Source organism: Oncorhynchus nerka, linkage group LG15 (genome assembly GCF_034236695.1).
Source record: "Oncorhynchus nerka isolate Pitt River linkage group LG15, Oner_Uvic_2.0, whole genome shotgun sequence".
NCBI classification, from domain to species: domain Eukaryota; kingdom Metazoa; phylum Chordata; class Actinopteri; order Salmoniformes; family Salmonidae; genus Oncorhynchus; species Oncorhynchus nerka.
In genome coordinates, this window is record NC_088410.1 from 96,436,850 (window position 1) to 96,451,849 (window position 15,000).

Genomic DNA, 15,000 nt, shown 5'->3' on the forward strand with positions numbered 1-15,000 from the left:
TGGATATTCCATTGGAACACAGGAGTGATGGTTGCTGATAATGGGCCTCTGTACGCCTATGTGGATATTCCATTGGAACACAGGAGTGATGGTTGCTGATAATAGGCCTCTGTACACACAGGAGTGATGGTTGGATATTCTGTACATTGGAACACAGGAGTGATGGTTGCTGATAATAGGCCTCTGTACACCTATGTGGATATTCCATTGGAACACAGGAACACCTCTGTACACCTATGTGGATATTCCATTGGAACACAGGAGTGATGGTTGCTGATAATAGGCCTCTGTACGCCTATGTGGATATTCCATTGGAACACAGGAGTGATGGTTGCTGATAATGGGCCTCTGTACGCCTATGTGGATATTCCATTGGAACACAGGAGTGATGGTTGCTGATAATGGGCCTCTGTACTCCTATGTGGATATTCCATTGGAACACAGGAGTGATGGTTGCTTCCATTGGAACACAGATAATAGGCCTCTGTACTCCTATGTGGATATTCCATTGGAACACAGGAGTGATGGTTGCTGATAATAGGCCTCTGTACACCTATGTGGATATTCCATTGGAACACAGGAGTGATGGTTGCTGATAATAGGCCTCTGTACTCCTATGTGGATATTCCATTGGAACACAGGAGTGATGGTTGCTGATAATGGGCCTCTGTACTCCTATGTGGATATTCCATTGGAACACAGGAGTGATGGTTGCTGATAATAGGCCTCTGTAAGCCTATGTGGATATTCCATTGGAACACAGGAGTGATGGTTGCTGATAATAGGCCTCTGTACGCCTATGTGGATATTCCATTGGAACACAGGAGTGATGGTTGCTGATAATAGGCCTCTGTACGCCTATGTGGATATTCCATTGGAACACAGGAGTGATGGTTGCTGATAATAGGCCTCTGTACGCCTATGTGGATATTCCATTGGAACACAGGAGTGATGGTTGCTGATGGCCTCTGTACGCCTATGTGGATATTCCATTGCTGATATTCCATTGGAACACAGGCCTCTGTACGCCTATGTGGATATTCCATTGGAACACAGGAGTGATGGTTGCTGATAATAGGGCCTGGATATTCCATGGAACACAGGAGTGATGGTCGATAATAGGCCTCTGTACGCCTGTGGATATTCCATTGGAACACAGGAGTGATGGTCGCTGATAATAGGCCTCTGTACGCCTATGTGGATATTCCATTGGAACACAGGAGTGATGGTTGCTGATAATAGGCCTCTGTACGCCTATGTGGATATTCCATTGGAACACAGGAGTGATGGTTGCTGATAATAGGCCTCTGTACGCCTATGTGGATATTCCATTGGAACACAGGAGTGATGGTTGCTGATAATAGGCCTCTGTACGCCTATGTGGATATTCCATTGGAACACAGGAGTGATGGTTGCTGATAATAGGCCTCTGTACGCCTATGTGGATATTCCATTGGAACACAGGAGTGATGGTTGCTGATAATAGGCCTCTGTACACCTATGTGGATATTCCATTGGAACACAGGAGTGATGGTTGCTGATAATAGGCCTCTGTACGCCTATGTGGATATTCCATTGGAACACAGGAGTGATGGTCGCTGATAATAGGCCTCTGTACGCCTATGTGGATATTCCATTGGAACACAGGAGTGATGGTTGCTGATAATAGGCCTCTGTACGCCTATGTGGATATTCCATTGGAACACAGGAGTGATGGTTGCTGATAATAGGCCTCTGTACGCCTATGTGGATATTCCATTGGAACACAGGAGTGATGGTTGCTGATAATAGGCCTCTGTACGCCTATGTGGATATTCCATTGGAACACAGGAGTGATGGTTGCTGATAATAGGCCTCTGTACGTGGATATTCCATTGGAACACAGGAGTGATGGTTGCTGATAATAGGCCTCTGTACGCCTATGTGGATATTCCATTGGAACACAGGAGTGATGGTTGCTGATAATAGGCCTCTGTACGCCTATGTGGATATTCCATTGGAACACAGGAGTGATGGTTGCTGATAATAGGCCTCTGTACACCTATGTAGATATTCCATTGGAACACAGGAGTGATGGTTGCTGATAATAGGCCTCTGTACGCCTATGTGGATATTCCATTGGAACACAGGAGTGATGGTTGCTGATAATAGGCCTCTGTACGCCTATGTGGATATTCCATTGGAACACAGGAGTGATGGTTGCTGATAATAGGCCTCTGTACACCTATGTAGATATTCCATTGGAACACAGGAGTGATGGTTGCTGATAATAGGCCTCTGTACGCCTATGTGGATATTCCATTTTAAAAAGTCAGCCGTTTCCAGCTAAAAAAAAAGTCATTTGCAACATTAAGAATGTCTACACTGTATTTCTGAGTCATTTTAATGGACAAAAAAAGTGACCCAAAACTTTTGAACGGTAGTGTAGCTGTATAGGTTCACAGTATGTACAGTTTGTCCTTACATCTCTCTGTCTCTCCTTTATAGCTAACATACCTGCCACCTCCGTGGGGCGACTGCAAGTCCACTCCCATGGACTCTGACTTCTTCAACGCCTACAGCCTCACGGCCTGCCGTATCGACTGTGAGACGCGCTACCTGGTGGAGAACTGTAACTGCCGCATGGTGCACATGCCTGGTAGGAGTCTCTCTCTCAATGAAAGCTCTTACAATATTCAATGATTACAGGCTATAGGCTACATGTGCACCACCAAGTCAGAACAGTGGGCCAAGTTATGAGGGGAAATGGACCAAATTATTAGGGTGAGGCACATTGGCTACCAACAGCTTACTACACAACATACACTTAGTATTACTTTCTTAGCCACAGTATACACATCTCCCTGGCATATTACTACACAACATACACTTAGTATTACTTTCTTAGCTACAGTATACACATCTCCCTGGCATATTACATCATTCATGCAGCAGCATATAATACATTTGTGTTGTGCTGTGCTCACTTGAACAGGGAGGTGGCACGGCGGTCCCTCGTGGGCAAATCTTGTCATCAAACTTTGTCATAAAAATCTGGCGTTCTCTGGATTTATGGCGCTTTCAAGACAACTGGGAACTCTGAAAAAAAAATGGAAAAAATCACGTCAGTGATCTTCAGGTCGGAGCTCTAGAAAGAGGCCCGAATTTCCGACTTAAAATTCTGAGTTGCATGACCATTCAAAACATATTTTCACAGTCAGAGCTCATGTTTTCCTGAGTTTGTCTTGAACTCACTGGAGTCAAATTGTCTAGTTCTGAGTTAACAGTTGTATTGAGCCCTGCAGAAATCAGGCTGGATTGACAGCATGGCGAATGTTGAATGTTTATCATTTTAAGCTTGGAAAAGAGAACCTTAATCCCAGAATTGGGACCGGACAGCCACTCCACTGAATAGCAGGCTAGTGATTGCTTTGCAATGCATGTAGTTCGTCACGGATTCCTTCCAAACAACTCAGTGTTAAATTTGCGATTTCTGACTTGTTGTGTAATGTTTATGGCCAATGGCCGATGAGCACCGATACGTTTTATCTATAAATTCTCTTTATTATTTATCTTCATGCAACAAGGGTTAAAAAGGATTTGCAAGTAGATTGTTGACTTGATTTATGATGACTGCTAGCTAAGATTTTGAAAGTATGATGTTGACATGATCAGTCCAATCAAATCTACTGTAGATATAACGTGATTTGACATAATTGTATCTGTGGCCAATGAACTTGAGCCTCCTTGGATGGGCACTTCTAATGTAAATCTATGGCAGCACCTTTATCTCTACCCTTAGATTTGGCAGTCACGTAGTGTCCCCATGAGTGATAGAACACTGAGCCAATCACGGCGCAACTAAATAACTTAACTAACCCCTACGCTCCATGTTGTCCCGCTGACTGGCCAACCACTACAGAAAGCACTGAGCTAGGCTGAAACACCTGCATTTTCGAGCTGCCTTACTCAAGAAAGCAAAAATTTCGTTTAAGGACCAAAAAACGGACAGCTTTGCCATATAAATTGCAAAATAGTTGGGAAGAGATGTTCGATGTACCCATTCTATGGCACATGGTTTATGAATTGATACGCAAAACAACGCCGGATTCAAAACTTCTAATTTTTCAATATAATTTACTATACAAAATTCTTGCAACCAATAGAATGTTATATATATGGGGGATACAATTTTCCCAGCTCTGCAGATTTTGCTGTGAGGAGGCAGAGTCATTAGATCATTTATTTTGGTGCTGTCCGTATGTAGCTTGGTCACAGGTCCAGGGATGGCTGAAGAATTTTTACATTTGCCTAGAACTAACACTACAGATAGCAATGTTGGGTGATTTGAAAAGCCATATTCAATCAATCAATAATATACTAATTATTTTAGCAAAAATGTTTCTTTTTAATGGACAATCTGTAGAAGCTATGAGAATAGAAAGGTTCAGTACTTTTGTGAAACATCACAGCACAGTTAAAATATATGGCAAATAGAAATCCAAAATGGATGGTGTTAAGAGATAGATGGGAGGGGTTGAATGGAGCTCAAGGGTGGGACTAATAACAAGATAACAAACGTAAAACATACAGGGTCTGTAAAATGTGTATAGGTTCAGAAATGTTGTGAAATAGCACAGTTACAAATAGAAATCAAACTGGATGGACATCAGAAATAGGAGGAAGGACTAAAAACAAACACAATATAACTATTGTGAAATAGACTGTGTATAAGATGTATAAAGGGAAGGTAGAAGCCTAAGTGTTTATTAGTTTACTCTAATTGGGGATCGTATATATGTGTATATGTATATCTATATAGGTATGTTTATGGAGAATAAGAAAGATGTGTATATTCTTAAAAAAGTATGTATATCTATATAGGTATGTATATGTATATATGTGTATATGTATATCTATATAGGTATGTATATATGTGTATATGTATATCTATATAGGTATGTATATATGTGTATATGTATATCTATATAGGTATGTATATATGTGTATATGTATATCTATATAGGTATGTATATATGTATCTATATGGTATATATCTATATAGGTATGTATATATGTGTATATGTATATCTATATAGGTATGTATATATGTGTATATGTATATCTATATAGGTATGTATATATGTGTATATGTATATCTATATAGGTATGTGTATGTATATATGTGTATATGTATATCTATATAGGTATGTATATATGTGTATATGTATATCTATATAGGTATGTATATATGTGTATATGTATATCTATATAGGTATGTATATATGTGTATATGTATATCTATATAGGTATGTATATATGTGTATATGTATATCTATATAGGTATGTATATATGTGTATATGTATATCTATATAGGTATGTGTATGTATATATGTATATCTATATAGGTATGTATATATGTGTATATGTATATCTATATAGGTATGTATATATGTGTATATGTATATCTATATAGGTATGTATATATGTATATATGTGTATATATGTATATCTATATAGGTATGTATATATGTGTATATGTATATCTATATATGTATATATGTATGTATATATGTGTATATGTATATATCTATATAGGTATGTATATATGTGTATATGTATATCTATATAGGTATGTATATATGTATATATATCTATATAGGTATGTATATATGTATATGTATATCTATATAGGTATGTAGTATATATGTGTATATGTATATCTATATAGGTATGTGTATATGTATATCTATATAGGTATATATATGTGTATATGTATATCTATATAGGTATGTGTATATGTATATATATAGGTATGTATATATGTGTATATGTATATCTATATAGGTATGTGTATATGTATATCTATATAGGTATGTATATGTGTATATGTATATCTATATAGGTATGTATATATGTGTATATGTATATCTATATAGGTATGTGTATGTATATATGTGTATATGTATATCTATATAGGTATGTGTATGTATATATATTTATATATATGCATGTGTGTATGGATATGCAGTATATATTTATATATATGCATGTGTGTATGGATATGCAGTATATATATACCCCATAATATATGGGGGATTGGAAATGATGCAGACAATTACATTGATGTAAGCAACGATCTTTCCGATAATATTAAAGCTGATCCTCCCCTTAAAATAAAAGAAACTGTACAAAAGAAAGCAAAGAAAGAGACCATGTTTGTTTGGAGGCTTTATTCACTCAAATCATTTGTATAGTTGTTTTTACATTAATTGATATTGATAATTGATTTCTGACACGTATAAATGCCAAAATAACAGACAACCCACCTGCCCTGAATGACGGGTCGTCTCTGCCCATATTACAAAAGTAGAAAATGCTATGCTGTGCTAGAAATATATATTACAAAACATAGTCTGGGACCGTTGTGGGATGCTATAGATCCCCATTTTAAAACATAGTCTGGGACCGTTGTGGGATGTGATAGATCCCCATTTTAAAACATAGTCTGGGACAGTTGTGGGATGCTATAGATCCCCATTTTAAAACATAGTCTGGGACCGTTGTGGGATGTGATAGATCCCCATATTAAAACATAGTCTGGGACCGTTGTGGGATGCTATAGATCCCCATTTTAAAACATAGTCTGGGACAGTTGTGGGATGCTATAGATCCCCATTTTAAAACATAGTCTGGGACCGTTGTGGGATGCTATAGATCCCCATTTTAAAACATAGTCTGGGACCGTTGTGGGATGTGATAGATCCCCATTTTAAAACATAGTCTGGGACAGTTGTGGGATGTGATAGATCCCCATATTAAAACATAGTCTGGGACCGTTGTGGGATGCTATAGATCCCCATTTTAAAACATAGTCTGGGACCGTAGATCCCCATTTTAAAACATAGTCTGGGACCGTTGTGGGATGATCCCATATTAAAACATAGTCTGGGAGATCCCCATATTAAAACATAGTCTGGGACCGTTGTGGGATGTGATAGATCCCCTGGGATATTAAAACATAGTCTGGGACCGTTGTGGGATGTGATAGATCCCCATATTAAAACATAGTCTGGGACCGTTGTGGGATGTGATAGATCCCCATATTAAAACATAGTCTGGGACCGTTGTGGGATGTGATAGATCCCCATATTAAAACATAGTCTGGGACCGTTGTGGGATGTGATAGATCCCCATATTAAAACATAGTCTGGGACCGTTGTGGGATGCTATAGATCCCCATTTTAAAACATAGTCTGGGACCGTTGTGGGATGCGATAGATCCCCATATTAAAACATAGTCTGGGACCGTTGTGGGATGTGATAGATCCCCATATTAAAACATAGTCTGGGACCGTTGTGGGATGTGATAGATCCCCATATTAAAACATAGTCTAAATGCGATAGATCATATTAAAACATAGTCTGGGACCGTTGTGGGATGCTATAGATCCCATATTAAAACATAGTCTGGGACCGTTGTGGGATGCTATAGATCCCATTTTAAAACATAGTCTGGGACAGTTGTGGGATAGATCCCATATTAAAACCCCATTTTAAAAACATAGTCTGGGACCGTTGTGGGATGTGATAGATCCCCATTTTAAAACATAGTCTGGGACCGTTGTGGGATGTGATAGATCCCCATATTAAAACATAGTCTGGGACCGTTGTGGGATGTATAGATCCCCCATATTAAAACATAGTCTGGGACCGTTGTGGGATGTGATAGATCCCATATTAAAACATAGTCTGGGACCGTTGTGGGATGCGATAGATCCCATATTAAAACATAGTCTGGGACAGTTGTGGGATGTGATAGATCCCCATATTAAAACATAGTCTGGGACCGTTGTGGGATGTGATAGATCCCCATATTAAAACATAGTCTGGGACCGTTGTGGGATGTGATAGATCCCCATATTAAAACATAGTCTGGGACCGTTGTGGGATGTGATAGATCCCCCCCATATTAAAACATAGTCTGGGACAGTTGGGACCGTTGTGGGGATGTGATAGATCCCCATATTAAAACATAGTGGGATGTGATAGATCCCCATATTAAAACATAGTCTGGGACCGTTGTGGGATGCTATAGAAAACATCCCATTTTAAAACATAGTCTGGGACCGTTGTGGGATGCGATAGATCCCCATATTAAAACATAGTCTGGGACCGTTGTGGGATGTGATAGATCCCCATATTAAAACATAGTCTGGGACCGTTGTGGGATGTGATAGATCCCCATATTAAAACATAGTCTGGGACCGTTGTGGGATGTGATAGATCCCATATTAAAACATAGTCTGGGACCGTTGTGGGATGCTATAGATCCCCATTTTAAAACATAGTCTGGGACAGTTGTGGGATGCGATAGATACCCATTTTAAAACATAGTCTGGGACCGTTGTGGGATGTGATAGATCCCCATATTAAAACATAGTCTGGGACCGTTGTGGGATGCGATAGATACCCATTTTAAAACATAGTCTGGGACCGTTGTGGGATGTGATAGATCCCATATTAAAACATAGTCTGGGACCGTTGTGGGATGTGATAGATCCCATATTAAAACATAGTCTGGGACCGTTGTGGGATGCGATAGATCCCATATTAAAACATAGTCTGGGACCGTTGTGGGATGCGATAGATCCCATATTAAAACATAGTCTGGGACCGTTGTGGGATGTGATAGATCCCCATATTAAAACATAGTCTGGGACCGTTGTGGGATGCGATAGATCCCCATATTAAAACATAGTCTGGGACAGTTGTGGGATGTGATAGATCCCCATATTAAAACATAGTCTGGGACAGTTGTGGGATGTGATAGATCCCCATATTAAAACATAGTCTGGGACCGTTGTGGGATGCGATAGATCCCATATTAAAACATAGTCTGGGACCGTTGTGGGATGTGATAGATCCCCATATTAAAACATAGTCTGGGACCGTTGTGGGATGCGATAGATCCCATATTAAAACATAGTCTGGGACCGTTGTGGGATGTGATAGATCCCCATATTAAAACATAGTCTGGGACCGTTGTGGGATGCGATAGATCCCATATTAAAACATAGTCTGGGACCGTTGTGGGATGTGATAGATCCCCATATTAAAACATAGTCTGGGACCGTTGTGGGATGCGATAGATCCCATATTAAAACATAGTCTGGGACCGTTGTGGGATGTGATAGATCCCCATATTAAAACATAGTCTGGGACCGTTGTGGGATGCGATAGATCCCATATTAAAACATAGTCTGGGACCGTTGTGGGATGTGATAGATCCCATATTAAAACATAGTCTGGGACCGTTGTGGGATGTGATAGATCCCCATATTAAAACATAGTCTGGGACCGTTGTGGGATGTGATAGATAGTCTGGGACCGTTGTGGGATGTGATAGATCCCATATTAAAACATAGTCTGGGACCGTTGTGGGATGCGATAGATCCCCATATTAAAACATAGTCTGGGACCGTTGTGGGATGCGATAGATCCTGGGACCGTTGTGGGATATTAAAACATAGTCTGGGACCGTTGTGGGATGCGATAGATCCCCATATTAAAACATAGTCTGGGACCGTTGTGGGATGTGATAGATCCCATATTAAAACAACCACTAGCATCAAAACCACTTTGTTAGATCCCAATATGGCTGGGACCGTTGTGGGATGCGATAGATCAACAGATCAGAACATTTAGCTTAAAATGTTGATGAACTATTAGACTATTTCTTCACATTATAAGCGCAGCAATGCGAACACAGCAGTAGGCTATAAGCATGAATGTTCCATTAGTGGAAAATACCATTATCAAAAGAGACTGCAAATACAATTATACATGTAATGCTTTTATTATAAAGGTGCATTTTATGGTGAAAATTATCTTCCCCAAACATGAAACTCACACGCTGCTTATATATGTAGTTAGGCTCTACACCCCTTGTTAATACTAGTTAGGCTCTACACCCCTTGTTAATACTAGTTAGGCTCTACACCCCTTGTTAATACTAGTTAGGCTCTACACCCCTTGTTAATACTAGTTAGGCTCTACACCCCTTGTTAATACTAGTTAGGCTCTACACCCCTTGTTAATACTAGTTAGGCTCTACACCCCTTGTTAATACTAGTTAGGCTCTACACCCCTTGTTAATTGACTAGTTAGGCTCTACACCCCTTGTTAATACTAGTTAGGCTCTACACCCCTTGTTAATACTAGTTAGGCTCTACACCCCTTGTTAATACTAGTTAGGCTCTACACCCCTTGTTAATACTAGTTAGGCTCTACACCCCTTGTTAATACTAGTTAGGCTCTACACCCCTTGTTAATACTAGTTAGGCTCTACACTCCTTGTAAAGTGGATGAATGTGTTTCATTTGAAGAAGTTATTTGGCCACTTTAGTTGTGATACAAACCTCATCAAAACATATAGGCCTATGGGCTAGAATACATGAGGTGTGCGACTAAAATGCATTGTTTCTTATGCTGGGAATCACTCACAAGTGATAATATGTCATTGATAGGCTTATATTGTCACCCATCAGACTATTCTTGATTTAAATCTTCTCTTTAACTTATACTAAGTAATATATGTTTGAAATGTGTTATAATTTAGAATGGACCATTATCATGCACCTGTATCGAAACAGGGTCAGGGGGAAAAAATACAAGTCACCGATACACTTAAATAGCGAATGGAGGACACTTTTCCCCTGGTTCATTTTTATTCCAGCCAGGTAGGCTATACTCCTGTTGTAAAGAGAAGCAATGTGCTTAATATTAGAAAAGTTGATGAATAAATATAGCAGGCCTAGCCTATAGAAAGCTGATGGGATCCTCCTCTTTTTAATAGAGGCCATCACTCTGTGTTCTTGTATGATTGCCTAGCCGATAGAAATGTTGAGCAACATGAGCTCATGGGCTCTCATGAAGTGATTGATTAGATTTTCGATCACATTAGCATTGATGTCAGAGTGATTAGAGGGACAATAGAGTGCTGAGTACCAGGCAGTTAGCAAGTTTAGTAGACTACTAATGACTATCAGCAGCATCAGAGCTTGGAGAAGCCTAATTACTGTGACTAAACGGTCACGTGGAATTTAACTGAATTTCATGACTCGTGACCGCTGGTGTGGCGGTAATACAGACAACAGCCCTACCCCCTACTGTACTGGTGTGGCGGTAATACAGAAAACAGCCCTACCCCCTACTGTACTGGTGTGTGAGGCCATTCACAACCAACCTACATTCATTATATTCTTTAAAACGATAATAAAACTATTGGTTAAATTGCCCTGCCAACTATTTGCCCTGCCAGCCCATTCCACTATTTAACCTGGTCTCGTCCTACGGTCTGAGAGGACATATCACTACACCTCAACACCCCCTGCAGCTGTTCTGCAGAAAATCATCACATTCCCAAGCATTTCTCTGCCGCTGCCACCACAACCTCTAACTTCTGTGACTTATGATCCATTTCTGAAGGACAATTACCAACCAAGGCTATGAATGCTTAAAAGCCCACCTTACTGAGGCACATATTCTTCCCATCACTCTCTCTTGTTCTCTGCCTATTCACAGGAATCCTCTCAGAATCCCTCACCCTGTGCCCATCATCCTCTATCACTCTCTTTACTGCTTTGGCATAAACACTTTCTGTAACCCTGGTAACTTTTATCTGAGAGTATGCAGGTTTTCTCTCCTCCCTTGCACTTGATTGAGGTCACTAATTAGTAAAGAACTCCCCTCACCAGGTTGTCTAGGTCACAGTAAGGAACTCCCCTCACCTGGTTGTCTAGGTCACAGTAAGGAACTCCCCTCACCTGGTTGTCTAGGTCTCAGTAAGGAACTCCCCTCACCTGGTTGTCTAGGTCTCAGTAAAGAACTCCACTCACCTGGTTGTCTCAGTAAGGAACCCCCCTCATCTGGTTGTCTAGGTCACAGTGAGGAACTCCCCTCACCTGGTTGTCTAGGTCTTTAGTAAAGGACTCCTCTCACCTGGTTGTCTCAGTAAGGAACTCCCCTCACCTGGTTGTCTAGGTCACAGTAAGGAACTCCCCTCACCTGGTTGTCTAGGTCTTTAGTAAAGGACTCCTCTCACCTGGTTGTCTAGGTCTCAGTAAGGAACTCCCCTCACCTGGTTGTCTAGGTCTTAATAAGGAACTCCCCTCATCTGGTTGTCTAGGTCTTAGTAAGGAACTCCCCTCACCTGGTTGTCTAGGTCTTAATAAGGAACACCCCTTGTCTAGATCTCAGTAAAGAACTCCCCTCACCTGGTCGTCTAGGTCTCAGTAAGGAGCTCCCCTCACCTGGGTGTCTATGTCTTTAGTAAAGAACTCCCCTCACCTGGTTGTCTAGGTCTCAGTAAGGAACTCCCCTCACCTGGTTGTCTAGGTCTCAGTAAGGAACTCCCCTCACCTGGTTGTCTAGGTCACAGTAAGGAACTCCCCTCACCTGGTTGTCTAGGTCTCAGTAAGGAACTCCCCTCATCTGGTTGTCTAGGTCTCAGTAAGGAACTCCCCTCACCTGGTTGTCTAGGTCTCAGTAAGGAACTCCCCTCACCTGGTTGTCTAGGTCTCAGTAAGGAACTCCCCTCACCTGGTTGTCTAGGTCTCAGTAAGGAACTCCCCTCGCCTGGTTGTCTAGGTCACAGTAAGGAACTCCCCTCACCTGGTTGTCTAGGTCTCAGTAAGGAACTCCCCTCATCTGGTTGTCTAGGTCTCAGTAAGGAACTCCCCTCACCTGGTTGTCTAGGTCTCAGTAAGGAACTCCCCTCACCTGGTTGTCTAGGTCTCAGTAAGGAACTCCCCTCACCTGGTTGTCTAGGTCTCAGTAAGGAACTCCCCTCACCTGGTTGTCTAGGTCTCAGTAAGGAACTCCCCTCACCTGGTTGTCTAGGTCACAGTAAGGAACTCCCCTCACCTGGTTGTCTAAGTCTCAGTAAGGAACTCCCCTCATCTGGTTGTCTAGGTCTCAGTAAGGAACTCCCCTCACCTGGTTGTCTAGGTCTCAGTAAGGAACTCCCTCACCTGGTTGTCTAGGTCTCAGTAAGGAACTCCCCTCACCTGGTTGTCTAGGTCTCAGTAAGGAACTCCCCTCGCCTGGTTGTCTAGGTCACAGTAAGGAACTCCCCTCACCTGGTTGTCTAGGTCTCAGTAAGGAACTCCCCTCATCTGGTTGTCTAGGTCTCAGTAAGGAACTCCCCTCACCTGGTTGTCTAGGTCTCAGTAAGGAACTCCCCTCACCTGGTTGTCTAGGTCTCAGTAAGGAACTCCCCTCACCTGGTTGTCTAGGTCTCAGTAAGGAACTCCCCTCGCCTGGTTGTCTAGGTCACAGTAAGGAACTCCCCTCACCTGGTTGTCTAGGTCTCAGTAAGGAACTCCCCTCACCTGGTTGTTTAGGTCTCAGTAAGGAACTCCCCTCACCTGGTTGTCTAGGTCTCAGTAAGGAACTCCCCTCACCTGGTTGTCTAGGTCTCAGTAAGGAACTCCCCTCACCTGGTTGTCTAGGTCTCAGTAAGGAACTCCCCTCACCTGGTTGTTTAGGTCTCAGTAAGGAACTCCCCTCACCTGGTTGTCTAGGTCTCAGTAAGGAACTCCCCTCACCTGGTTGTCTAGGTCTCAGTAAGGAACTCCCCTCACCTGGTTGTCTAGGTCTCAGTAAGGAACTCCCCTCACCTGGTTGTCTAGGTCTCAGTAAGGAACTCCCCTCACCTGGTTGTCTAGGTCTCAGTAAGGAACTCCCCTCACCTGGTTGTCTAGGTCTCAGTAAGGAACTCCCCTCACCTGGTTGTCTCAGTAAGGAACTCCCCTCACCTGGTTGTCTAGGTCTTAATTGAAAGGAAAAAACCTGCTGGCAGTAAACCCTCCATGGAATGAGTTTGACACCCCTTGCTTAAATGTGTCATTTGAAATTTGGGTGAACTATCCCTTTAACTAATCATATGTCTTACCTAAACTTAACCCAACCCCTAACCCCAATCTTAACCAATCACATTTATTTTCCAAGCTTAACCAGTCACATTAATTTCAGCCCTAGACGCAGAGCTGCCCCATAAAAATAGATAGAGATCAATACTTGGAAGAAAAAAAAATTAAAAATTAAATTGCAAGGACACTGATATTGCGGTGAGACTTCCTATTGGTTAAGGAAGGATCACATGATTCCATCCAGGTCATCAGGAGGGATCAGCCAATGAATTATGCTCATTCCATAACTGCAGGTGGCAGAAAAATCACCAACCATGTCTTTATACCTGTTCATACAACAGCCTCCAGGTGGCAGTACGCCCCCCTTTCAGTTGGATTACCATCTCATAGAAATAGTAGACTAATAAAATGCACTACTTTAAAATGTCATCATCTCTCTTGTCACTGACTCTATAGGGATCCATGACTCAGTCATCCTCTATGTCAAATCAAATCAAATGTATTTATATAGCCCTTCGTACATCAGCTGATATCTCAAAGTGCTGTACAGAAACCCAGCCTAAAACCCCAAACAGCAAGCAATGCAGGTGTAGAAGCACGGTGGCTAGGAAAAACTCCCTAGAAAGGCCAAAACCTAGGAAGAAACCTAGAGAGGAACCAGGCTATGTGGGGTGGCCAGTCCTCTTCTGGCTGTGCCGGGTGGAGATTATAACAGAACATGGCCAAGATGTTCAAATGTTCATAAATGACCAGCATGGTCCAATAATAATAAGGCAGAACAGTTGAAACTGGAGCAGCAGCACGGCCAGGTGGACTGGGGACAGCAAGGAGTCATCATGTCAGGTAGTCCTGAGGCATGGTCCTAGGGCTCAGGTCCTCCGAGAGAGAGAAAGAAAGAGAGAATTAGAGAGAGCACACTTAAATTCACACAGGACACCGAATAGGACAGGAGAAGTACTCCAGATATAACAAACTGACCCCAGCCCCCCGACACATAAACTACTGCAGCATAAATACTGGAGGCTGAGACAGGAGGGGTCACATGTCACTGACTCTATACTATTAAAACAGATTTAGTTCTGTAGG

The 15,000-nt window shown here is 41.7% G+C and overlaps 1 protein-coding gene across 1 annotated transcript in view; it reads left to right on the top strand.

Moving 5' to 3' along the window:
* Positions 1-15,000, top strand: part of asic1b (acid-sensing (proton-gated) ion channel 1b) — a 543,240-nt gene that overhangs the window by 505,763 nt on the left and 22,477 nt on the right. The window contains exon 5 of the mRNA XM_065002076.1: positions 2,488-2,638. Within this exon, the coding sequence (XP_064858148.1) occupies positions 2,488-2,638 (151 nt within the window). The remainder of the gene's footprint in view (positions 1-2,487; positions 2,639-15,000) is intronic.